This window comes from Balearica regulorum, chromosome 8, assembly GCF_011004875.1.
Source record: "Balearica regulorum gibbericeps isolate bBalReg1 chromosome 8, bBalReg1.pri, whole genome shotgun sequence".
NCBI classification, from domain to species: domain Eukaryota; kingdom Metazoa; phylum Chordata; class Aves; order Gruiformes; family Gruidae; genus Balearica; species Balearica regulorum.
Window position 1 is genome coordinate 7448135 of NC_046191.1, and position 26371 is coordinate 7474505.

Sequence of the window (26371 nt, forward strand, 5' to 3'; positions counted from 1 at the left end):
GCTGCTCCCAGCCGTGGGCAGCGCCCATTTCAGGTGACCTGCCCACGCCGTGTCCACCACATCCTCCTCGCCACGGCTCAGGCAGCAGGGCCTGGCTGGTGTGACCACATTTACATGTTGCATTTTGTGTCAGTGGGGTATTTACACAATGTCCAGCTGAAGAATTACAACGGAAGGGGTTTCACTTAATCTTCCACTTGTTCTGTGAGATCAGGTCACAGCTGACTTCAGTTTGCTGCTGTTTGAGCTTTTCCGTGCACCTGCTCTCATTTAAGGGTTCCCACCTGTTTCAGGCCATGGAGTTTGTTTTAATTCTATGAGGGGAGGTAAGCAACAGCCCAGAGGGAGTGTCGAGAGAGAAGGCCTGGCCTCAGCTTGTGACACCCATGACAGTTGTGAAGTAGTGACAAAAACACCACCTAACCAAAGCAATAGCCTTAAGCTTCTTAGAACTGCAGCAGCCCTGACTTGAATAGGGAAAAGTAATCCAAAAGACCAAGTAAACTGTGCCACTGCCCTTCTGAAGATAATTCTGCCAGGAGAGCTAAGTCTGTGTCCAGTAAATCCTGTCTGGCTGTTGTGGCTCCCTTTCAGCAGACAGAACAACATTATGGTTTTGTTCAAAGCTGGGGCAAACTACAGGTATTTGACCTGCCAAGGTTGAAGGGGTCTATGAAAAATATGCAACGTATGAAAAAAATAATGCTGTGTCAGTGAAAGTTTAATTAGCACAGAGTACTGCTGCCTCTAATTTTTACATTTGGATGACACTTCCATGCCTGAGGTCTGTGTCATCTGTGAAGGTTTTAATGTTTCAGAAGCCTCACAAGCCCTCACTTGACAGTATTGTTCTTTCTTTTGTCTTAATGCAATAGAATGTAATTATTTATGCACAGGGCTGAGGGCTGTGGTTGGGGTTCTTGATACAGCACGCGCTAGCGCACGCCGCTATACCACAGCTCAGGGCCCCAGTAGCATCACAGCAGCAACTCCTCTTGCTGCTTGGTTATCTAAAGTCCTGTGCTTCAGCAGTACTTAAAGTAGCTTCAAATGAGAGCACTGGGTTTATGTCCTGCTACTAGGGAAGAGAGAAAAGTCGATGCTTCACAGATGTGTGAGCTTTTTGGGGGAGGAGAGTGAGCCTGTCCCAACCATTCCCTCGTCACTTGAGGGCTGTTCTGCTACTTTACCCCTCAGTATTGTTTTTTTTTTTTTTCTTTTTCCTGCCTGATGTAATTATTTAACTCTCTTTTAGTTCTGAATTGGTTGACAAGAAAATAGAGGAGTTTCTTTCTTGCTTTGAAGAGAAAATCAAGCATTTAACTGAAGATGCTTTTAGCACCCAGGTAAAACTTGATCTTGAAAACTCTGTCTTAACTGCTCAGTGACACCTACGCTGGTGGGTTTGGTTACCCTTGTCTGGCGTATTTCTGAGGGTTTTCTGGACAAAGGACTCACTTTTACATCCTGCCTCTGACTCTGTTCTGCAGTCACTCTCTAAACATTTGCTCTCTGGCTATTTACAGTTATATTTGACAGCAATGAACTACCTTGTTCATGTAACCTGGATTTTCTTTCAACTTTGGTGAATTCGGTGATAGTGAATTACAGCAGTTTGAAATGAATTGTTTTGTCTTTTTCAAATGTAGGTTACAGCTTTGATCAAACTTAAAGAATGTGAAGACTCCCATCTTGGAGAAGAAGTAGATAGGAACTGGAATGAAGTTGTGACGCAGCAGTATCTCTTTGACAGGCTTGCCCGTGAGGTTGGTGGTCCCTTGTTGTTGTTAAGTGATGTCAAATGGAACTCTCACTGTGTCCCATTCACATTTTGCGGCAGTTTTAAATGCCAAGCATAAATAGGGGGAGTTATGGTGCTAATGACACAGTGGTTCTAAAACTACATGGTATTTAGAAAAGGTTCTTTTGCCTAATAGGATATTATTTGTAGAAGAAACATTTTTATGTTTACTTAAACCTCATTCCTGTGGGTTGCAGATTGAAGCTCTGAAGTCTGTTACAAAATCAGACCTGGTCACCTGGTTCCAAGCTCACAGAAGCAACAAAAAGAAAGTGCTCAGCGTACATGTGAGTGTTTGTCAGCTCCATGCTGCCAACTTCAGAAACACCAAACTTGGCTAACCTTGGAGCGCCCGGTCAGGGTGTGGTCAAAGAGCTCTGTAATCTAGCTTTTCAGGGGGCAGTTAGCCATGTTACTATTCCTATTTTCTACATTTCTGATTATTACTGATGTTTTAATTGCATTTGAGTATTTAATTGTCAGGGCAGATGAACACTGAATGAGATCCAGATTAGAGAAGCTTGGAGCCAAATTTCTTTTTTGGTAACTTTTTTGCAGGTGGTTGGATACGGAAAACATGAAGGGGACTCGGAGGTTACAGCTGTCTCAGAAATACAGAATTCTTCGTCTGGTGAAATACCTCATCTTATTTTCTTGCCCCCCTCTTCTTTGATGACTAATGCTACTTCCATCAAGGACATCAAAGCTTATACATCAACTCTGAATGTTCTCCCTTACCATAAAATATTAAAATAAAAATGACATCTTGCCCTGCAGTGATGTGTAATACAGGTGCTTTCTGCAATGTGAACATGACAAACCTATTTCTATTACAACAGGGCTGTAGTCATAGCTGGGATGAAGATGTCAGTTCAGATACTGAGGAAGCTTTCCTCAAGTAAGTTTCCAGCCAACCTTTTTCATTCATCTCCCAAATTCGTTAAGAACAGGCCCAGCCCTGACTTCCAGCTGGAGCCCAGGGAGAGCTGCCCCCACCACAGAAAGAGGCTGCGCTCTCCTCTCCAGCTGGCTGCGCCTTTTTGTTCAGTCTTGTCCATTGTCCCTGCAGGGCTGGAGCAGTTACAGCTCCTCAGAGGAAGTGTTCCACGGTTCTCCTGGAGAAGTTACAGAGTGGGCTGGAGGGGGAAAAAAAGGCTGAGGCTTTGATCTCACACTGTGCTTTTTTTTTTTTTTTTTTTCCCCAGTTTTGCTGTATATGCAACATAGACAAAAGTGAGATGAAATCAAGTAAAAGCTAGATTTAATTGTGAAGGAAAAATAGGTTGAGTGCTACATAGAGCTACTTCCTCAACTGTTACTTAACATTAGGCAAAAGCACAGAAATGCAATGATTCCTGAAGTGCTGGCGAGCCAAGAGAGGCACAAGGCTGGATATAGCTTCCTGAAAAATTCTACTGTGAGAGTGCTGCAAATTCTGTTCCTTCTGCTAGTCCATTAACTACTTTAAGAAGCAGGTTGAGCTGCAGGGAGTCCACTGGGGAAAAAAAATAATACTACTGATACATTTCACACAAAACAATTGCTCATCACTCAGCTGGAAAAGTCAGTCTTGCTGCAAAGGTTTATTATGAAATAAATAAAAAGTCCATAAGAGAAGTTTGAAAAATCTATTTTATGAAGCTTAAGATGCATTGAGTAGAATTATCTGTGGTTACATTTTTGATCTCAAAATAACAAAGTTATTTTGGGCAAGACACTGAAATGCCGAAAGATTTGATTATCATACAGGTGGAAGATAATGTTTACCTAGCATTTTTCTAACAAATTGTCCCATCAAAGGAATCCTCATATTTACACGTTGCAAACGTTAGCTAGATTTAAATGACGTCTTGCAGTTCGTTTCTTCTTTTTTAAATATGTAGGACCCAGGAATATTATGCAACTGATACCAATGCCACGGCCTTCACAGTGGTTATACAAAGTGTGGATGCCTCGCGGCCCAGATTCTCCGTGCTTTAGAAGCATCGGTAACGGCTCCAGGCAGCAGCCTGCCTTTGAAGCCCGAACACACTACCAGTAGAGCAGAGTCCAATCTACGTTACTGCACAGCCAAGACGTTTCTCGTTTCATTTAATTGCTTATCTGCATCAGTAAGTCCGGTATCCCTGAGATAGGAACCACTGGAGCTGGAGGGGGCAGGTTCTCCAAACGGTACGTACGTGATCACTGATGACTATCTTGGTATCAGATGTAAACTTTGCTAAGCCAAGGCTTGAATGTTTTCTGGTTTTACAACCCACTTACTTAATGTTTACTGGCAGCAAGTCGTTTCAGTAGTGGCTCATCATAAACCCAGCATTCTCCATCTTCATGGAATAACTAGAAAACCAGGCATAATCACCTGTAAGCTTTTTATGACTCAGTTGGAAAGGACCAAATGCTACAGGTTAGAGGGCATTTACACTGTTCGAATAAAGCTCACCCTTGTTTCCCATGAGGTCTCATTCTCCTTTCTGGCTCTGGCTTCAGCTCTTTGTCTTTCTTCAAGCGCGTGCTTTGCAGCTGTGGCTGCATCAATGTCTCTAATTTTTAAGTTGTAGGTTACATCTTTCCATAAGCTTAAAAAAAAGAAATTTGAATGGAGACTGTTTTATAGAAGCAAAGTGCTAGAGGGTTATAGAAATGTATTACTGGCTGTTAGTCATCAGTATTTGTTTGAATTAAGGTAGGTCTCACTTATCGAAAGGGCAGAAAACCCCCAGTACGTATTAACCCACAACTGCACTTTTGCCAGGAGGCTGTAGTGAAGCTCTCTAGGCCTCCCTGGAATGTTTGGTCCTGATGAGGATGTAACTGAGCACTACAGGTCTCCTCTTCCCCATTAAAACCCCAACCTGTTGTACCTCAGCTCTGTCCTGCAGCAAAGGAGGAGCACAGTCCATCCACAAGGGATGTGAGTGTACCATTAGGCAGTGTCTACTGCAACCTTGGGTCTAACTAAAAAAAAAAAAAAAAGTCTTAATTTGTCCGTTTAACTGAAGTTCTTACCAGCGAGACTCAAAGTCGTCTTGGTCTTCCAATTTCCTTACCTTCTTCTTAATTGTAGGCATTTTCTTGGTATCTATAAAGACAGCATTCTCCTAGAGAGTGACATTAAAAAGATAAAATCAGTTCTTTATCTAGACAAAATTTATCTACTCTCACACTCTAGTACAGTGTTTGTCAGGAAATACTTGAAAAAGATAATTCTTCAGATTCTGTTCTTGCTATAAAAAAAATAAATCAAGTTACCTTAAAAATAAATTAACAAAGTAAATTCAGGACTTTTATCCCGAATTCAGCATTCTTGTGATCTTATGATTTTTGGCCAGCTTCATAGGAGTTCCCAACTACTAATGTTTGTTTAAAAAAACCAAAACCACCAAAAAAACCCCCACAAACAAAAAACCAAACCCACACTTTCTAAGCACAATCTTCCATTTTGAAAAGGGAGGGGGGGAAAAACAAACAAAAAAAAAAACCTGCTTTACCCCTGTTGTATATTTTGCATACATGACACCGTTCCATTCTCCTTCAATTGAGCAGAAGGGTTTCTTGTCATTAGGAGAACTAAACAGAAAGAAACAGTCATTTCTTAGTTGTATTACAGCAGCTGAGAGATGCTAAAGGATCAAAGCGTTATCCTCTTTGCTATACAGTCTGTTTTATATCAGCCCTTACAATTATTGGTATAGGGACGCGATGAGGGTTCTGTTTACAGTGAGAAGTTTTGCATCAATTAGATCAACTGGGTAAACCGTCAAAGGAAGTGCTGTTCCAGGATAAGACAGGCCTTGCCTTAGGGGTGTACCTGCATTTAGAGTTTAGGAGCCCTGAAGCAGATTTAGAGTGATAAGTTTAAGCTTAAAAAGGTTTCAAACGCAAAGCTTCCCCAGACTACTGGGAAACACAAACACTAGTTCATGAATGATGTCTAGCAACGTGTGGCAAGAAGTGATTCAGAACCAAGTTATGCCCCTCCTTTTGTCAGCAGCCACTTACTGACATTAGAGCAGATCTCTGAGCAAGGTGAGAATCTCCACGGAATTCTCTGCTCTGGGCACACGCAGAGGGTCTAACCAAAATCCACCAGACCAGAGGTATAAATAAATATGTAAATGTCTGCAGCAGAACTTTAACTGACACACTATGACCAGCAGTAGTATCAGGCTTCAGCATTTTTATTTTTAGGAGAGGTAATGATGAAGCCATTCTGGATAATTTAGGACTGAAAATTTAAGTTCCTTTTGGTAACCAGCTGAGAATGTTTTAGAGCAGGACAAGGCAAGACGCAGGCCTACACAGCTTTCCTCTCACAAGGCTTGGCTGTAACATGGCATCCTGTGACAGGTAATTATGAGCTAAGTTACTGGGTGTAGCTGTTTCAGTATTTTACACTCCTGACTGTCTTAAAAAAAAAAAAAAGAAAAAAAACCCAACAAAACCACCAAACCACTGTCAGTATTTAAGTAAAGAAAAAGCAAGATTAACGGAAGAAACCTGCTTACAAAATTTCAGCTGTAATTCTGTGCTTCTTTCCTCCATAAAACGGTTTTGTGTGGAAGACGATGGAAGCATTATAACCTGTCTTTGAGCAATTAATACTGCATTCTCCACCAAGTTCTATCCATGGCACAGTGAGAATAGACCTGCAATTATAAATACATGTATATATTTATAACCTCTTAACCAATAGAGTATGAAATATTACAAGGCATTAAAAAGGAAAATACCAAATAGAGCGTTTACTTGCCTTCCATAACCATTAGGAAAGGTCAAAATATAGTGTTCATCATAATCTAGGCATGTGACACACCCTATTGACGAAAAAAACATACACTCTAGTTACATAAACTCAAACATTCCTTATGTTTAATAGGATGACTTTAAATAATTTCTGTAAAAATTCTAGTTGCAGAATGTAAATGTCTCTTCCATTGTTAAATTTACACACACATACCTTGCCCTATGTTATGAACCCCAATAGACATTCCTAAGAATTTTGACTTGGTCCATATGTGAGCATTGAACTGTATCCTCTTGCTAAAACACTCTGCGTAAAATGCTGAAACTGAAGGGAAAAAAAGGTATTAAAAATAGCAGCACAAGACAGTAATACTGTTGTTTCCAAATTCATTCATCAGGAAATATCTCCAAGTGCCTCATACTAATGTGGCAACAGAGTTTCCAATTTGTTTCTCACAAAAAACAGTTTAGAGAGAAAACCTTCAGCTTTTAAGTTTGGAGAGAAAATGTAAATCCAAGATTTAAACCAAGAGCTGACTTGACTGCTGCTCCTAGCCAGATGCCATCTCTATTAGCGAAGTTATTGTCAACTTACTTGGAGGATGATGAGAGACCTGCTCTGCCACAAACGTTACACTGCTTTTACTGACCCAAGGAACTGGTCCTTCTGAAACTGGCTCCTGCGTGATAGTAGAGAGGACTTTCATCACTGACAGTATCTACAAAACACTGGATGCTTCCAAGAGACATTGCTTCTAAAAATGTTTAAAGGCTTCTAAAAATGGGTTGCAGTGTTTTTAATGTATTTGTCAGATTGCCAATTTGATGGGGAATAACTCCTTACTCCTGAAACTATGATGCTTTCTAGAGAACGTGCAGCTTCTACTCTCTTGTTTTTTAAGTATAAATGTATTTGGGGAGATGCCCCCAGATACAACAGTTAAACTGAAAGACTCATGCATAAACCCAATTACAAAGTAGTATTTAAATCCACTTAATTTCTTATTAACTAATAAGAAATGGGTGGCAGAAATAGTTTTCATTTTTGTTTCTGATTAAGTCCGATATGCATATTTATAATGATCAGATTATATATGTATCACAAAACCATTAAACAATGTTAATTTCCTGCAGCAAATCATGAAAAGTGTAATTCATCATTAGAAACAATGGAAGCACAAATACAATATTGTCTTTATGCCAGCAAACAGGAGTCCAAACATTCACCTCAGAAACAAGAGAAAGATCTGAGCAAGCTAACTGGGGTGGGAGAAGCAAATTAAATGGGAAAAATACAAGTTTTATATCTAAAACAATCACCTTTAGATATACTACACTGAGGCTACGTGAAGTATGTCACAACAGCACTTCCCACATCATTTGCAACTTCCCAAAGTAAGAAGCCTAAAGAAGGTGTTAAAAAAACCAAACCACAACAAAACCCCAAAAAAACGCAAAACACATCAACAACAAATTCCCCCTCCATGCCAGTGCTAGACCTTTTCTCTAGGCTCAGTGGGGCACTGTGTTAAGTCTAATTAATCCTTGAGTCTCACTGAAACTTGGGCAAATAAGAGAAAAGCTCCCACACTGGGAGATGAGTTCGGATTATGAGAGTGGCACTGTTGTTACTCTGTCCTTCACTTCACCAGACATACTCTGATAAAGTACAAAAGGAAGAGTAGTGGCCAGACACAGATGTACAACTAAAATATTATTCAAGCTCAGAATCCAAACTTCAGAAGTCTACAAAAAGATTTTAAAAGGAGAATTAAATATACTGGAGAAACTGCACTGCTTTCTAGGTTGTAAGTGAGGAAAAGAAACCCCACCGTTAAAAACACAAGGGTTTAGAGAGATGATAAAAAGAAATCAGAGCTTTCAAAAGAAAGGAAGTCATGCTTGGTGCTATGAAACAGTTGAGGAAAAAACCAGAACTTTTTCAATATGTCAAATAGTTCTTAAAAACCCTAATAGCTCAAATTTTGCTATGCAAGATATTTTAAACTTCTGTCCAAAGAAAAGGAGGAAGGGGGGGGGGGAATCAGTTAAGAAATTGCCATAGTTTATCGATTTTGCTACTTAAATATAACATAAGCCATTTCAGTTAGTAAATTAATAAAGCTTTGGGAATTACTCGCATGCATTCTAGGCACCAAAAAACATACCACAAGAAACTAACCATATCATCTTCACCTTCAGTGCCCGGTAATACCCAATGACATCGGAAGATCTCGCCCAAAATGGGATTGTAAGGCTTTTTAGCAACTGACCCTTTTCTTCCTGCATGAAAAGCTGAGAGGTACCATTTAACCACTTGAACCATTCGTTCCTTTGGATCCTTCTGGTCGCTAATGCTACAGGGGCCAAAAGAGAGAAAAGAAGGGCAGGCAAAATGAAATACAAGCAGGTACCTCAAATACAGGAAAGCTTTTTGGATGTTTGGTTGGTTTACAACTAGAAGTTTGACTACTATGACTATTTTTCAAGTTTAGATCAAAACCTAAGCAATATTCTTCAAAACTACCAACTTTTGGCAGCCCACAAGGGCCAGAAACAGTATCAGCACCAGTTAATTCTCTACTTTACAAATCAAATACCTGACAAATAAGTCCGGATGTGCAAAAAAGTCAGCATACATTTCCAACAGTGACCTCCTTTCCAGGATAAAAGTTGGAAGAACCACCTGGGTGAAGAAAAAAACCCTCTTATAGATCAAGATACGTTAACATCCTGCACAAAAGCATTCTACATACTAACTGAAAATAGCATACAAAGCACCCAAGGCTTCGTGTGCCTGTAAGCTGATTGTGTTCTCAAACTTACCAATGCATTCTGACATATGCAGGTCAATTGGCGTCTTCTATAAAACCAAAGATTTACGAGGAACTGTCTCTTATCTTATGTATGTTCTAGTCCCACTTAGAGTATATCCAACTATGTGGCTGAGCTTATCAAAAGCTGTTCTTAATTACAGTACCATCAATTATTTAATTTCATCTGTATGTACACTATCAATTTTCAGTTACAGTAAAAATCTCATTCCGTGTAGTCACATCCTCTTACGTGCCTCTTTATCGAGGTGAAGTTTAATCTCCTCCCTACTACCTTTCTGCCCCAACAGCATTTGCAGGTTCCGTCCTTGTGGATCTGCTGTCTGCTTCAGTGTGGTATGGACCACTGTTGAAAGCGACATCGATTGCTACTGTTGACTTCAAAGCAACACAGACAAGATGCATGCTCATGATGCTTCCTGGCAGCTTAACTTGAGATCAGTAATTTTCAACTATTCCAGGAGTTCCCAAAACAGACACATTTTGGATCAATTCCTATTCAGAACTGCCAGAAACCTTCCATAGCTGCTGGCTATTTCCCCAGAAAAGTTTTAAGTTTATCTTTGTATTGCAAGTTCCAGACTGGACAGTTAAAATCACCCACTTAAGGAAACTAATGATAGGATTGATCTCTCCTACTCTTTTTCAATCTGGAATTACTTGTTTAGATTTAACCAAGCTGCCTAGAAAGATCAACACGTTCAGAACACTGTTCATTCAACCTTAAGACAGACACAACATGAATCACATTAACGAAAAATCCAACTCTTTACTTGCCAGACCTACATGTAGCATTTTAACATACACAAGCAACTTACTCAACAAGATCCCAACTAAGCAAAGCATTTCACTATATGCTTAACTCTCCCTTTTATTTTATTCATGTCTTTTTGAATGTCACCATACACTGGGATCTTGTAGATCTTTGTTCTAGAAAGCCAGAGGACAGGAGAAACATTACTACTGCATGGAGCATTCCTCTTATCGCAGCTTTAAGGCATTCCAAGGATCAGGTTCAAAGAGAACAAACAGCTGCTTTCTATGGCAAACTATTTTCCCAAACAGATCTTAGCAGTAGGATATATTTACTCTGTATTCATTTTTACCCTCCCAGTAATAACTCCAATTAAAAAAAATACCATGCTAAAGAGATTATAGCTTAACTAGCTCTTAGAACAAATATACAGTTAAATTATTTAACATTGAATTGATTTAGACAGAATTTAGGGTTTACTCTCCCTCCCTTCCCCATGAACAATCAGCAAGTTTACCTTTGTTAGATCCATTCCTAATCTAACTTGTGACAACAGATGCATAATAACACTCTTATGTTCTTCCACTGATTCTCCTTCTCCATCATCGTCTCGATCATCAGGAGGATCAAAGAGATCTAGAAAGACCAAATTGCTTTTGTTTTTTTCTAAGCCTTCAAAGACAGACTATATTTAATTAGCATATATATTAGCTGTCAAAAAGGTCTTATTTATAAAACTAAGGTTTTTAAATCCTACAATTCAACAATCTCCCATTGGTAAAGAAACAGTAGACAAACCCTTTTCCCTAAGTACCTTGTCTCATATATATGATCATACATATATTGACACAGTTTACACACAGATTAACAATCAAGATCTCCTGACTGAAAGTTCATGCAGTCCACTTACCAGCATCATTTGTCCCATTAGACATGGAAGAATTGAGGGACTCTGTGGTATCTGGACGTTTCAGACTACTTCCTGTGCTGCTCCGAGTCAGGACTGCAGCAGACCCTGAAGAACTAAAGAAAAGTAATAAATTCTCACAATTCACAATGAACTAATTCAGACCAAATTATTGTAATTTGATACACATAGATATCCATTCCCTAAGGAGTTTACTGACAGACATCAACATACGTGCTGCACACTAATTCGCAGAAAAGTGAAAATGGACTGCAGCTGAACAAATGGGAAAGCCTGCAGTCTAAGGTAATAACACCTGAAGGCATAAAACAGCTGACTAATTCCTCTTGGAAATATGTAGCATCTCTTAAAATTAATTTTCTGATTCATAAAAAAAGAAGACTAAATAGAGATTTTGGGGAAAGGTAGTCAACGTCAAAAAAAAAATCATTTTAGTAAATGTGAGAAGCAATTGGTTATTTACTAAGGAGGGAGCAGAAGAGGAAACCACATCCCTCCCAGACAACTGTTCTGGGGGAGGGGGTAATCTTACTCTGTTACACAGAGTGGCTTTGCTGCCTCCCCCTGCATTTTGTTTTTGTTGTGGTATTTTTAAGCCAATGCAGCTTATTCGCTTATTTAGCTTAACTAACTTCTACAAGCAGACAAGCCATGCCCTTGTAGATAAAAATTATATTCAGCACGGACTGCATACTTTCAGCTACTTACTCCATACATCGCTTTGGGGAAGAACTGCTCTGATAGAATTCATCAGCATCATAGAATTCATCCTCACTGCTTGAGTAAGAAAAGTCCGGGACTGTGTTTGGAGACAGGTTGACATGGCTTGGAGAGGTGAGACTGCTGCTAGGTGCTGACTGCCCACTTCCTATGGAGTATATTAAAAATTACAGATTCAACAAAACCAAATGAGTTTAAAATCTACCAGTTCTAAATTATGACTAAGATTGTTCAAATCAATGAAGACCAACACAAACTCAGAAGGTATGATATCTTACAAAATTAGAAGTGATAATTAGTCAGGTTCATATTCAGTTTCATTTAACAGGTAACAAAAGAAAGGTCACAAGAAAAATCAAGAACACAGTACAACAGTAAAGTGGGTGGAAGACTTTGCATTTGCCTTCATCAAACTGCGAGGTTTCTGTCAGTCACTGTCAGAATGGCAGCCCTGTCCTATCCACTGTTATTCCCAATTTGGCATAGTCCGTGTCTAGGTTATCTGACATATTAAGCAGCATTGGACCCAGTATCAAACCCTGAGAAACAGCAATAGTCGTTTGGTTGCCATTTGGACCTCAGACAGCTGATTACAAGCCTTGGGCCTGGCAGTCCAGCCAGTTTTCACTCAATTTGTATTCTACTTGCCTAAAACATCTTTTTCCAATTTAGCTGCAAATATATTTGGGACAAAATCTAATGAATACCATTTCTAAATTGGATTACGTGAATCCTGTCTCACCACTAACTCGCCGTTTTTCCAAAGAGCCATAGCAATAAAGACAAACCAAATTAACACTGACACAGACCTTTTGTGGAAGCCTAAGTCACAACAGAGGTTATTAAGCAGGCTAAGGTATTTACACAAACGGCAATCATCAGAAACTAAATAGAAGATGAGGTGCATAGAGTAAGACTGAAAAAAAGAAACTTTCTGGCAGGAGAAAAATTCAGCAGTGGTATCCTTAATTTTTCAGATTGGGGCTAAAACTGTTTAACACATGTATTAGTGTATTGCGAAGGAAGGATAATAATAAAGTAACAACATATTATTTACACATAAGCTTAGAAAAAAACTTGGGAGGGAACTGAGAGAGTTTTAGAATGATTGGACAATATAATCAATACAACTGATCAGGAAATAACAGTCAATGTTGACAAATAATAAAAAATACATTAAGTATGTAGCTATGGTTTTAAAAAAAAGAAACAACTTTATTATAGGAATTGTAAACAAATAATTATAGCAACATCATATATATTATAGCAACTTTTGCTTCAAAGCATCTATTGTAGTTTTTAAAAGCCCAATGAATGCTATTATTTAAGGGAGACAGGAGGGAATCAATGACTTAAAAAAACCAAAGGCCCCACATGATGTATTAACTGCAAAGTTCTTGTGCTGATTACTGCAAGATTGCAACGATGGAGACAAGAAAGCAAGCTGGTAATACTCCTATGTATTATGTATACATGGGGGGGGGGAGAAAGAGCAGAATAATTGATTTTAACACAACACTGAAATATGCGTTGATTAAAAACAAGATGTAGGCCAATACAACATTGTCTTACTAGCTAATTACATTAGGTTACAGACAGCATACATTCAGGTTTTGTTTCTTGTACTTCAATAAGATGGTTACACAGAACTGTACCTGTACTATTTGGTGTTGGAGTCTGATTTCCAAGTGATGCTACTACAGGTCCCACTGGCAAAGATGAGGGTCGCTGCTCTGACTTGCACAACTGAGCAGGTTCTAGGGGATATTTTGATATGTTAAACCCAAAATTCACATTTAAATATGAGAATTATACTTTTGTTGGGAAGGTGATTCCACATTATTTCACCTCACCTTCAAAAAATGAAATCCTTTTCTATAGAAGCCATTCAGACAGAAAAATATGTTCCTGTCATTGTTATCTAGCTCTTTTTTATTATTAAGCAAAGATGGCATTTTTTAAAATGCCGGTTATTTAGCTAGAAAGCATTTATCTTTTCTGAAAACTATCGTTTCGTTTATTTTAAGTAAGTATATTAGAAACATAAGCCAGTAACTTAGAGCAAGTAAAATGTATCAGTTTATCCACAGAATTAGAGGCAGATTTACCCGATGGCTGAGGAAGCTCCATACTTCCCACCCCTTTCCCTTCCTTTGCACCGCTGTGGTGAGTGTGCACCACCAAGTGCAATGTGCACCTGTACTGCGTATGTGACACAGAAGCTATCCACCATTATGCATCTAGATTGCAGTTGCATCCTGTTCTGTTCGTATTTCTACCGAGGTTTTTTCTGTACGCCATACCTGGAGGTATAACCGCTTGGGAAGGCATTGTGCTGATCACTGACTGTTCCAAAGGACTGGGCTGATAAACTGCGTCAACCGGGTTTATAGTGCTCTGAGACAAAAGAAAGAAAAGCACTTTTTTTTAAAAAAAATTTAAAAAACCCCAATAAATAAAGTATAGATAGCAAGAACATTGTGAGCACAAGAAATGCCCAATTGCAAGACAGCAAATTCCTGAGAGAGAAAGTAAAACACTAATTGACAGTTGAGGACATGAGAAATACTTTCAAAGCAGTAATGCTTTCATTCTTTACGCAGTTTTTACACTAAACTGAATTTGCTACAGAAAGGAATTGTCTATAAAGAATTCTTATTTCAAGTTCTAGCTTCTGGTATTCTTTCCAATGTTGATTAATAAATATTGCATGCAAAAAATGGAATGTTAGATGCAAATTATCTGGCAAAAATTAGTATAGGTAATCTGTATTTTTAAAACTTTTTTATTTTTTCAAAAATTAATTTATCCCAATCATAGTAAATCAACCCATAAGTTAAAACAAGAATCATCAGCACGCTTACAGCCATGAAGTAGCTTTGCTGCCAAAGCTCCTTCCCATGCAAGCTGACAGGTTGCAGTGCGTCTCCAGTAGAGGACATTTCAGCCTACTTATGAACACGGGCACTTTGAAAATGAAGCACCAATTCAACTCGACACTCACAGAAGTCACCGACTTCAGTATATGCTCTTGGCTTCTATACAACAAGCCTCTCTGAAATCTAAATTGCAATGTCTTTTCATCCACACTAGAATGATTCTGCCTTGCTTCACTGGCCTGTAATTTTGTTATCATCTAAGCATTGTTTGTTATACATGTTTACATACACAGCCAGTACTTCTATGTTGTTCTGGGCTGTTCGTTGCATAAAAGGTACATGAAACCCTTTTCCAAACATCTTGCAATTTAAAACCATTGATCTATGTCGGAACTATGAAAATCTTTGCCTCAGTTTGCTAGGAAATCTTGCTACTGTGCTTAAGTTAAAGAATATCAAGCGCAGGAAGGTCACACAATACCAAGTTCTACTTTAAAAAAAAGTTACCTTTTTAAAAAAAGCTAGGTGAGCTTTGCCTTTAAATTTAGTCAGCATGTTTATTCCTATCCTCTTTTTAGATCAACATTTAAAACATTAGAAGAGGGCCTCCAACTGTTCTTGTCTCCCTTTAGTCTATTAATTTCTATATGCATGCAGACTGAGGGAAACAGGGTAATTTTAACCTTCCTCCTCCCATTTTCCTACAAAAGGAAGACTTCTTTCTTGCCTCCTTTCCTGGTTAACTGTTATTCTGAACTTTATCCCACGTTTAGAATCAGTGAAGCAGTAATGATTTTTTTTTTTTTAATAGCATAGGATTTATTTAATTGAAAACAAAACTATTATTCCCTGGTTATTTTTAAAAAAAAAGTCCAGTTAAAAAAAGAACAAAGGCATAAAATTGCTTTCTACAACTTCATTGGTGTTACTAACTAGTACACAAATAATCCAGTACATATACCGTTACCCCACTGTATTCCAGCATAAAATCCATCTCCTTTACACATTACTTCAACTGCTTGTGCAACTATGCAAGCAACACATTTCACAGTTTAAAACGATAATCCTATTTTCAGAGTTAAGTAAGTTAAAAATCAAGATTGTCATATGATACACAGGATGCTATTGCTATCTCTATCTCCCCTAGTTTTTAGGGACACTAATAACATGTATGATACAGAACACCGGTGTGATAAAGGAAAAAAAAAAACAAAAAAAAAACCAACCCAAAACCTCAGAGTAACTTTGACTTTGTATGCAGAATTGTAACCTTATCCTTAAATAATTCTCCGCATTGCAATGTGGAGTTTCTTGTAAGATATGTTGGGGTATGCCTTCCTGGTTTAGAAACAGATGAAGGCAGGCCTGAAAGTTTCCTACTCTGAGTTGAACAACTTAAAAACAACTTGTAGAAACAACAAGTCTGTCATCCCACCATGGTATCAAACATTGATCATATTCATGCCTCAGTTTCAAGCGAAACCCTGACCTTTAGCCCAAGCTAACGTTGACCTCAATAGCATCAGAAATTCAGCCCTCACCATCACTGATCGATCAGTTAATATATTCTTACAGGAATACTTTTTTTTCACCCTTCTACCCAGCATAAGCTAGCCCACAGAGAATTAGAATAGTGGCTAATCAAATTCAGACTATAGTAAGTTGTAGTATCTGTATGAAATTCAGCGATGCAGATCTAATGTGCATACCACTTCTGCCTGTGGTAGTGTCTAGCTGCATAACCGCTCTTTTCCAGGGCATGTAACAGAACCTATTCCATTACACTAAGACCTGAATTATGTGAATATCCACAGGGTAATTGTTCATCTTATTTATGACAAGCACGAAACCAAAATCTGTATGTGCATCTCTACTCCAAAATTCATACCAGAAAATCATACTGCTAAAGCTGTATATAATGGAAAGACAAATAAAGCTTGGGAATTATTGTCAGCTGTAATGAAAACACGACATGATTTTTAAAGTTATGTTTCACTGAAACCAATCTCTTACTAAAAGTATCTGAAATGTACTCAGGTGACAAAAAGAAAACGAAGAAAGAGAAGTCACATGTGATCAAAACCAAAGATGACAGAAGTTACATTAAAAATGCAGAAGTTATATTAAAGAAGAAACATTGCTTAAACAGACATAATACAACTTTGTGTCAAACGAGCAGCACTGTAGAAAAGACAAACTACTTGAAGCACATGGATAGCTGATCTATTTCATACATAAAGACACTTCAGATGGAACACAAAACAATTTCTATCCCAACAATTTCCCTTTCATCTGTTCACATGGCAGATTTTTATCTAAGTGTTCAGTCATAACACTGCCATTTAGGACACTCAGTATAAAACTGATCACTATATTTTCTAAAGGCAAGGGTGTTAGCCAACCTCAGAAGCTAATGACTCAACAGTAACTTTAAGAAGACACTCGAAGCAGTAAATTAGAGAAAGGAAGAAGTATGTTGCAAAATGAGTGGAAATTCAGGTCTCTGTTCACATGTTCTGCAGAAATAAAGGGAGATAAAGATTAGATTTAAACTTACTATAAGTCCATCTGCGTGCTTCTCCTCATTATTTTGGTCCTTAAGGAAAGAATGTTAAAAATATCAACAAAACAATCTGGTATGACTTATCAGTTCTGTGTTAAGCGAGAACAGCAAGTTTCTCTCAGGAATGTTTACATTTTCAGCCATAAAATGTTCCTCATCATGTGATATAGTAACTAAACTTAGAAGAAACAGTTCTATACATAGTCACCGCACCTCTGAAGATCAGTGTTTTCTGAGGATTTGTCCACGCAAGTCTGAACAATTTTTAAAATACCCTTTCTGCACTGCAGAATACAATTATGCTTTACAACACAGGTTCTTCCCAAATAGCTAAGAGCCCCCCAAAACACAGTCTGCAGCACCAATGAGTCCCTGAAAACCGAAAGGCGTGAAGTTCTCAGTTTCTGAAGAACCGCAATCAGCATACAGGCCAAGTTTTCAAAAGCACTTTTTATTTTTAAAAGGCAGAAGTGCCTTTATAAGAAAAATGTTTTTAACTTCTGCTTTTTGGTATCCACTAGATTTTTAAAATGTTTTTAGATTGTTTACAATCTAGGATTTGGGGGATTTTTACCTAGAAGCATATGTGAAAGAGCAGGCAATGTATGATATAAAACTGTCATCAGGGGAAATTACACTAGTAACAGACAAGGTAATGCCAATCTACAGTTAACATAGTTTTAACACTGTACCAGCAACAGTATAAATTTTACTGAACACTAAGCCAAATCTCTTCACTTCCACTACAAAGTCCGTATTATCAGAATATCAGTCCATAACTTTGTTCAGTGTAAGCCTTAAGACCTGTCTGCAGAGTATTTCCCCAGATTTCCAATTGTTAAAGTTACGAGGGAAAAGAAGAAAAAAAGAAGAAAAAAAAAAAGCTGTAAATAGTATTAAGAAAGTTGGCACATACTTATGTTTTGATACTTTACAGTCTTCCCTAGCTTATATAGCTGGCAATAGGCTGCTCAAATTTCATGTCTGCTGGCTGACATTTATTAAGCAAGGCTTTCCATGACAAACATGACACTAAGGGCAATGAGTTCCACTGGGTTGCAAACTTACAAACACAGAACAAAGAATAACACTGGAGTCCAAATATATTAATTTTTTTTAACATACTAAATTTCTATGTTTTGCTGTCATCTCTAAGACCTAAGAAATAAAACACAAAGACATTGCATTTGTACAGAAGCTTGCTTTCCTACGCCAGGAACGCACAATCAGCAATGTGATGTGTTGATGAGGTAAGGAAGGCAGAAATGCCACAAAACTAGGCAGGCAAGACTGACCAGAAAAGATGGAGTGGAAAGGGGAAGGCAAAAATGCAAAACTACATATCTAAATTATAAAAGTTACTTCATAAAACATAAAATATGTATTTCTAAGACTAGTTTACCAACTCACTGTCAGACTATAACGCGTCTCTTACAACACACACATCAGCAAAGCTGGAGACCTTCAACTGTCGTACACGCAAAGGGGACAACTAAAGCCAAATGCTCCACCTAACCATCCCACTTAGTTTATTTTAATTGCTGTTTGATAAGCAATGTATGAATTATAACATATTCCTATGTAGCTGGTATTTACTTCATTATTTTGAAAACATCTTGGGTCACCTCAAGTACAAGTAGCATGATTACCCACTTGATTTACCAGTAAATTTAATGAAAATTTAACTGCCCAAGTCCTAAGGTAGGTTATTTTAAGAGTCCATGAAACGGCTCAAATTAACACACAATTAAAAAAAAAAGGCAAAAATATATCCCAAAACCATAAAAACCCCCATGTTTGCCTCAATGTACCAAAATCATCTGAATAATAAATGGCTGTGGTTTGAAACAGAGAGATGTTCTGACTACATAGAGAAGCAATAACAATTTTCAAGGTATGCAAACAACCAGAAGGTAATTGTGAAGTCTGTCTCCTAACGAGAAAGGCACTGTAGAAGTAAAAATGGGGGGCAGGGGTGGTGTTAATATGATTTATTTTCAGCAGCGTAAGTCAGCAGCCATACTTGCCTTACAGCTTTAGGAAAAAAACTTGCAGAGTCTTAAAAGGTTCTATACTGGAGAACAGAAAGCTATCAGTCAGACACAATACATTTTTACATATGTAATACTTCATACACATACAACTTACAGAACTGTAAAAAACAAACCAAAAAACCCCTGTATTCTTCATTTCCTACAGTAGTAGGAAACCAGGATACCAACATAGTTTATGAAAAAGGGGGCAGGGGGTGGAAACAAAAGTGCAATGTAGTCAACAAGTATAGTTGCCTAAGGTACAGAGAGAAGCAGACAGAAAGATGAAGCAAAATAAAGGTTATTAAAATAGCAGGAAGATTTATAGAGAGTATTTTTCACTACATGTGGATCAACTTCTTCCAATTAGCTATGCATAAACCACTCATTTATCCACCTTATCTTCAATAGCTCTACAAGAGCTTTGGATACGGTTTAGCAAAAAAAACAACAAACCAACCAAACAAAAAACCCCCACTCCCCAATGGATAAACCCATCTATTTACACGAGTTAATATTTACTGGTACTGAAAGGAGGACTTCACGTTCTGATTTAGTATAACAGAAAGCAAGTCTTGGCATCTTTGGGGGACCCAAATTCCACCTACCTTTACGCTTATATTGTAGTTGGAGCAGTAAAGCACGGAACCTGACAAAAACAACTGCAACTGCCACTACAAGTTCAGTTTTGTCCATTACCAGCAAACCACCTAACCAATTTCAAAATATGCTTAGCATCAGCACAAAATAAGCAATCCTATTTGTCTATCCTCCAATAAACTTACCCATAGCAGAAATGGAATTTGATATTCAATAGAAACAAGAAAGCTAACTCAGCCACCTATTACCAGCTTTGATCAAGAACCTGAAAAGCAGGATATAATTCTGCTCTTTCAGATTTGCTAATTACATAGTACAGCTTTTTTAAAAAGAGCAAAATTTAACAGGAATTAAACCTCTGAAAATAACAACTATTAAATACATTTATATAGTAATCAACACAAAATGACCAAGTGATTCGTTGCACAGTTTCTAGCTTAAGTTGCTACCTTAACACAGCAAGTCACATATAGCTGTGTTAGATCAGATGATAGTATGCTAGTTTTCTATAATTGACTCCATCAGTACGTGAAGGCCTGTAAGAAAAGAACTTGACCAAAAAAAAAAAAAAAATCCAGATCTCACTGGATTTTAAAAAGTAACAAAACATTTAAGTGAAAAACATAAGTGCATTACCCGTATTGCATTCTCAAACAATACAATTTGTACTTCAAGAAGTTCCAACATCATCATGAACTTCAGACCTATTAAAAACCTTGCCAAACCAGTTTAGATTAACATCACCATTTTCCCTTTTTCTATTTATGCTAGTCACATTCTTAAATGAAACAAGAAGAGTTTTGTTAAGCTTCTATTCTTTGACCCTTATGTTTGTTGAAGTTCTTGTTTAGTCTAATAGGAAACTAGAAAAGAAAGGTTATCTAAAAAGAAAAGCTTTCTCATTAACACGACTGTCACCTCAAACATCAACAGGACTGTCTGCTATGGAACTCAGTACTTCAGAAACTTCATTAAAACATAGCATAAATCAACTTATACCCATTTTTATATATATATCTTGGATTATATAGAAGGCACTTTTAGTTTTCAATTGTTTTCACAGAGATTAATCCTGTATAATTAAAATTCAAAATAGTTTACAGTGTACTTACTTTAGCAATCTGTAGCAACACAATGCAGTGTTTTATTGATTCTACCATGCTCTAGGAAACAAAAATAACAGAGAAAAATTTGTATTACTATCCTATAATATTTTGCAATTACAGATATTTTTATTAGTTATACAGAATTTTAACTGAAAGATTGGGTGAGAACTAAACAGACGCTCACATCTGTGAGTGTCCCCTACTTTCCCTTCCTTTTTTTTTTTTCCCCAGAGACAAAAGTATAGTAGTAGAAAAATGAAGTTTCCAAAAGCCACAAACAACACAGGATGTCAGGGTGAAACGGAGGTCAGCTTCAAACTTTCAGAGTGCTGCAAGCCGGTAAACTGTCATGTGAAGAGAGGCTGAGAGCGCTGGGATTGCTCAATCTGGAGAAGAAAAGGCTCAGGGGAGACCTTATCAATATCTGATTGGAATGGCAAGGTGTAAAAAAGAGCTGGACTCATCTCAGTGGTGCCCAGTGACAGGACAACAGGGAACAGCCACAAACTGAAACACAGGAAATTTACCTTAAACATAAGAAAACACTTTTTTTACTCTAGGGATGATCGAACACTAGAATAGGTTGCCCAGAGAGGTTGTAGAGCCTCCAGCCTTGGAGTTACTCAAAGCTCAACTAGATTTGGTCCTGGGCAACATTCTCTAGCTGACCACGCTCTGGGCATGGGGTTGGACTACAGACGTTCAGAGGTCCGTTCCAACCTCAACTATTCTATGCTTTTATGATTCTAAGATGATAGACATAAATTTGAATGCAGCACCAGAACCAGGCTGCCTCTGCTGTCACGCTGTTGGACCTAATATGGATTCCCACTTCTCTGTAAAAAGCTTTAAAAACTTTCACAAAGCAAATAAGGTGAATTTCAGAATCTATATATAATAGATAAAAAAAAAAATAAAGAAACTTACACTAGTTGTTTCTTTGAGACTTTCAATTTTCTGTAAAAGAAAAATCAAAATAGTGTGGTTAAAGACAGAATTTCCAGCATCTAGTTTGACCTAAATACTGTACAAACACTATATTTTTATATAAATTGGCAGAGGGGGAAAAAAGCAACCAACATGCTAAAGACTATTTCTGTATATAGACACAATTTTAATTTTGTAATTGACAGAAGTCAAACTGATAATTAAATCTTAAAGATGACAAGGTTAGGCATTTCTGAGCAGTGACATTAAACATATTTATCCACCAAAGTCAACAAAAATGAAATGACTATGAAGATTAAGTTCAGTTTGTATCCTTATAAAGTGTACTGAATGGTGGCACACTCCAACAATCAATATCACTTGAAATTACCACCGTTCAAGTATAATGAACATATGCATTTAAGCACAGTTTAAAAAAAAAAAATCACGGAAAACAACATGTGTTCTTGCTCTTTCTAAGCCTCCACTAAAAGTGCACCTGGAAATCTGCCTACTTAATTTTATCTAGAAACACTGGTTCATAAAGATTTCCTGTGTGGAATTGCACTTCAGGCATGTAAAAGGCAGCTGCATGACATTTTACACATAAGCACGACCTATCTAAGAAGCATATGCATCCTGTTGATGTTCTTGGGTCTATCTGCAGAAGGCAAAATTATTAAATTGGAGTCAGCACTGAACCTTTACTAATTCAATTAGAGGACCTCTTTGTTTGGATTAATATGAGTATCTCATGTGACTTGAGTCACAGTCTTTATGATTCTTGAATAATCAAAGTGTGTAAAAGGAACTTTTTTCCCCACACAGCATTGCAAGCCAAACTCTACACCATAAAGAGAGCAACATGCATCTATAAATCTACAGGAATGAATAGTTTCAGGTTGTGGATTTAAAAAAAAAAAAAAAAAAAAAAAAAAAAAGGCAAGCAGTAATGGCTTCCCAGCCAATAACCGGGTACAATTTTTTCATCTATACTCTGTTCTATATACTATTCTTAAGGCTGCTATACATTTTCTTCATGATTAATTGACAAAAGGTGGTGGTCAAATAGCATCTAGCCTCAAGCTTTTCCACTAGAACGACTGGATGAGGATGATCTAGGAAATTGCATATCAGGGAAGTTATATCACAGTTATATTTACTAGTAGAGAAATATGCCAACAGCTAAAAAATTTTTTGTTTTGTTTTTGTTTGTTTTTCACGGCTCTACTATACTTCCAGTCTAAACTTTATCAGCATGTATTGAAGAAAGCATTTTAAATATGACAGCAGTGAAGCATTGAGCTTTTTAGCACCAAAATAGAATAGGCAATGTACCTAAACATACAGATCTTGTCAGATGAAAAACTATGCACCTGAAATAAATCATTCAGTCTCAAAGCTTTATACCCAACTGTAAGCACTTCAGCGGTTTTGTTTATTCTTTACCTAATTTTTCCCCCCAACATGTTGTAGAGTATTTACACACCAAATAAATGGGTATCTCTTTTCCTTCACTGATACCATCTTTCCTGAAAAACTGAAAGTGATGTCAGGCTGTATAATGTAATTCAGTCACCCCATACCCATTTGTAATTTTCCAAGCAATAGACTAATTAAGACATTGTTTTTCTTACATATAGGTACATGCAAAAGGGTAATTTGTCCAAGATCACACAGAAGATCTAAGATGGGAAAAACCTCAGGACACCTGGTTTCCAAAGCCTATCCACAAATTATTCAATCATAATTTTTTCCTCTATGGAAATTAATTGTTTGCGAGCTGGCCAAATTTAGTAACAGTACACATTAATCCAATGTTTTTCACATTTGCACTATATGGCTACCTTGCAAGAAGACAGCACATGGAACTGGAATATCGTCTTCTTCATATGTACACAAAATTGTGAGAACAATGCAGGTAAGTCAGACAGACTCAGTCCCTGGGAAGACCCTTCTAAAGAGCATTGGCCCTGTTCTTTAGGGCTAAGCAAACGTTGGTATGGAAGTCTCTGGATTTCACGAGCAATGTATTATTCTAGAATAGTGACGTAAGCAGCCATAAAATAAAGTTCACGAACTCTCCTCCTTATACAAGCACACTATAGACATGACACTGGGGAGAGAAAACCAAGCGGACGTTCACTAGCAACAACACCGCCATGCTTACAAGAGTGGTTGGTTTGGAGGAGAAGTTAGGAGGATGCTTGTACCTTATCTCATCAATTGTACAGAACTACACTGCTATGTATGCATGCTGCTACAATCCTTTTAACCTTATTCTTATTATCTTTTGTTTAAACTTGTATTAAAGTAACATAGATAATTTAGAAAATACAAAATTGTAAGGAAAATCGTAAGCCAGTAAAAAGAGGTACGTTGAAAATAAAAAATACTACCAAAAAGATAAAATCAAATAATATCATTTACTGCTAAAAGTTATCAAATTTTTTTCTCTTCAACATCCCTGCATTTTGAAAACTGATGAACATAAAAATTTTAATAAGACAGTTTCCCTAGTTTTAGGTAATGAATACACATATTTTCAAATGAAACATCAACTTCCTACAGACTTTTGCAGAATGCAGCTACATGCTGTATCTAATCAAATTGCAGGCTGCTGCTGAAACTAGTCTATCCACTTGGTGCTTGTTGCACCTCCTTGACATCTGATTTTTTACGAAGCCACTGGTGATCCAATAGAAAGCTAATTTTATTTCACTGAACGTTATTTTTGCCTCATTCAATCATCACGTGACTACAGAGAGTTGGATCAGCTCACCCAGCAAAGAGAGGCAGCAGAGGCTTGTAGGGACAGCCAACTCATGATGAGAATCGGTACACTGCAACCTGAATCCGTGTGCTCCGTCCTGGATTTACTTCACAAAAAGTACTTGTAGTGAACCAAACAGCTTGAGCAGGCTACACTTCCCTCCAAAATCTTGTTAAGTAATGTCAGCTTTGTTCCAGCCTGCCAAATATATACCTCTTCACTGTTCTGATACTTTTGAACACTTACGGTTTTATTCTCCTTGATACGTGTGGTCAAGATAGTTTCACAAAACTGAACAGAACATTTTACTTCAAGGTCTCACCAATAATACTGCTAACACTGTAAGAAAGCAAGGTCCTATCTTGTCTTCACCTTGAAACACCAGTACCCTCAGGTCACGCATCTTCTTTTACTTCCTATGTAATCAGATATACACATCGTACTCCATTAGTAGATTCAGCAAAACTGGCAGCATTGCTAGTACAGCGTGTTTGCAAGACAGTATGATCCTATGATCCCACTGTACAGCGCTAGCTGTAGTTCTGCCAGAAGTATCGATACAACACAGGGAATTCATAATAATCACAATATTTCTCAGTCTTCAAAATTCATCAATTCTACACTGCACTGTCTTCTTCCAAATTCAACAGATTACTGCGTCTCAGAAAGAAGATATCCAGGAGATCCTGAAGCATCTGGGAACACCTATATCCTATACCCATTATCTTCAAAAGACCAAATACTCTGTAACTGAAAACCAGCTCATCCAGTGCTCTGTACACTTGCAAAAACAATAGCTCATGTTTCAAATGCCTGGCCATAAACTGTTGCAGAAAAGAGCTCTCGGCTAGTTGGGAAGCATATAACACTGGAATAACCAAATCTTGTTTCCTCAGAGGAAAAATAATATATGAGCTGGATGGAAGTATCCTGCAGCTCATAGTCAGCTCATAGTCTGATAGCTGAACCATACTTCCATAAACAAATAGGAAAACTGCAAATACAGTACCAAAAAAACCTCTTAGCTGCTTTAGTACAGGAAGAGACATGATCAAAAAAAAGTGCTTTGCAAAGTCTTTTCCATTTTTAATAGAGAAAAATGGAATCTATAGTAATAGCAACACTCATCAAGATTTAAAACCAGAGGAAGCTGACCTCTTCTAAACAAGCCTCCTGCTTTCTCTGTAAAGTCAGTCTGTCTGTTCCATAGATACCTTGCAGAGATAAAGAAAGAAATCAGCACAACATGCAGGAAGTCTCCAGGGATTAGAAGCACTGTCACAGGGAAAAAGAAAGTACTGCCTGATCTGCAAAGCAACATCTGGAGGGAGGTCAAAATTGAAGGAGAGCTCTTCCCAGTAACCCGCACCAAAGGAGAAATACAAAATCTTTAGATCTTAGTCTTTTGGTCAGTTATCTACAGATTAAACATGTGTACATAGAGAACACTTGTACTTCAAAGTTATTTTAAAAGCCTGTACATGCAAAAGAACTCCAGAAAGACCATCCCTTGCGAAGTCCCTAAGACACCACATACACATCAAACAAGACGGATAATGCATGAAAGGTCACAACCATTACAAAGAAGTAAACTAATCACACAAAGCATCACACTCTTTTCAAAACTGAAACCAAACACCAAGAGAACATCAGCTTGTTTCTCAAAAGTGAAATTGGCAGGAAGGTGGCAACTAGGATGAAATACAC

At 37.6% G+C, this 26371-nt stretch overlaps 2 protein-coding genes across 4 annotated transcripts in view; one reads left to right on the plus strand and one right to left on the minus strand.

Annotated features, from left to right (window-relative positions):
* The window catches only part of NRDC (nardilysin convertase), a 29309-nt gene extending 26732 nt beyond the window's left edge, over window positions 1-2577 (plus strand). The window contains exons 28-31 of the mRNA XM_075759421.1: window positions 1256-1346; window positions 1650-1766; window positions 1999-2088; window positions 2360-2577. Coding sequence (XP_075615536.1) covers window positions 1256-1346; window positions 1650-1766; window positions 1999-2088; window positions 2360-2557 — 496 coding nt within the window. The 3' untranslated portion in view covers window positions 2558-2577. The remainder of the gene's footprint in view (window positions 1-1255; window positions 1347-1649; window positions 1767-1998; window positions 2089-2359) is intronic.
* A 792-nt stretch (window positions 2578-3369) lies between these two features.
* The window catches only part of OSBPL9 (oxysterol binding protein like 9), a 65720-nt gene continuing 42718 nt past the window's right edge, over window positions 3370-26371 (minus strand). For 2 of the 3 annotated variants that reach the window (XM_075759430.1, XM_075759432.1), the window contains 18 exons: window positions 21892-21921; window positions 20971-21021; window positions 17220-17258; window positions 14087-14180; window positions 13439-13540; window positions 11772-11931; window positions 11046-11158; window positions 10653-10771; window positions 9148-9233; window positions 8730-8904; window positions 7143-7227; window positions 6762-6872; window positions 6555-6618; window positions 6310-6450; window positions 5293-5371; window positions 4811-4902; window positions 4245-4380; window positions 3370-4141 (listed from right to left, as the gene is read on the minus strand). In XM_075759430.1, the coding sequence (XP_075615545.1) occupies window positions 4067-4141; window positions 4245-4380; window positions 4811-4902; window positions 5293-5371; window positions 6310-6450; window positions 6555-6618; window positions 6762-6872; window positions 7143-7227; window positions 8730-8904; window positions 9148-9233; window positions 10653-10771; window positions 11046-11158; window positions 11772-11931; window positions 13439-13540; window positions 14087-14180; window positions 17220-17258; window positions 20971-21021; window positions 21892-21921 (1752 nt within the window). In that variant the 3' untranslated portion in view covers window positions 3370-4066. The remainder of the gene's footprint in view (window positions 4142-4244; window positions 4381-4810; window positions 4903-5292; window positions 5372-6309; window positions 6451-6554; window positions 6619-6761; window positions 6873-7142; window positions 7228-8729; window positions 8905-9147; window positions 9234-10652; window positions 10772-11045; window positions 11159-11771; window positions 11932-13438; window positions 13541-14086; window positions 14181-17219; window positions 17259-20970; window positions 21022-21891; window positions 21922-26371) is intronic. The other variant, XM_075759431.1, reaches the window with a different exon arrangement.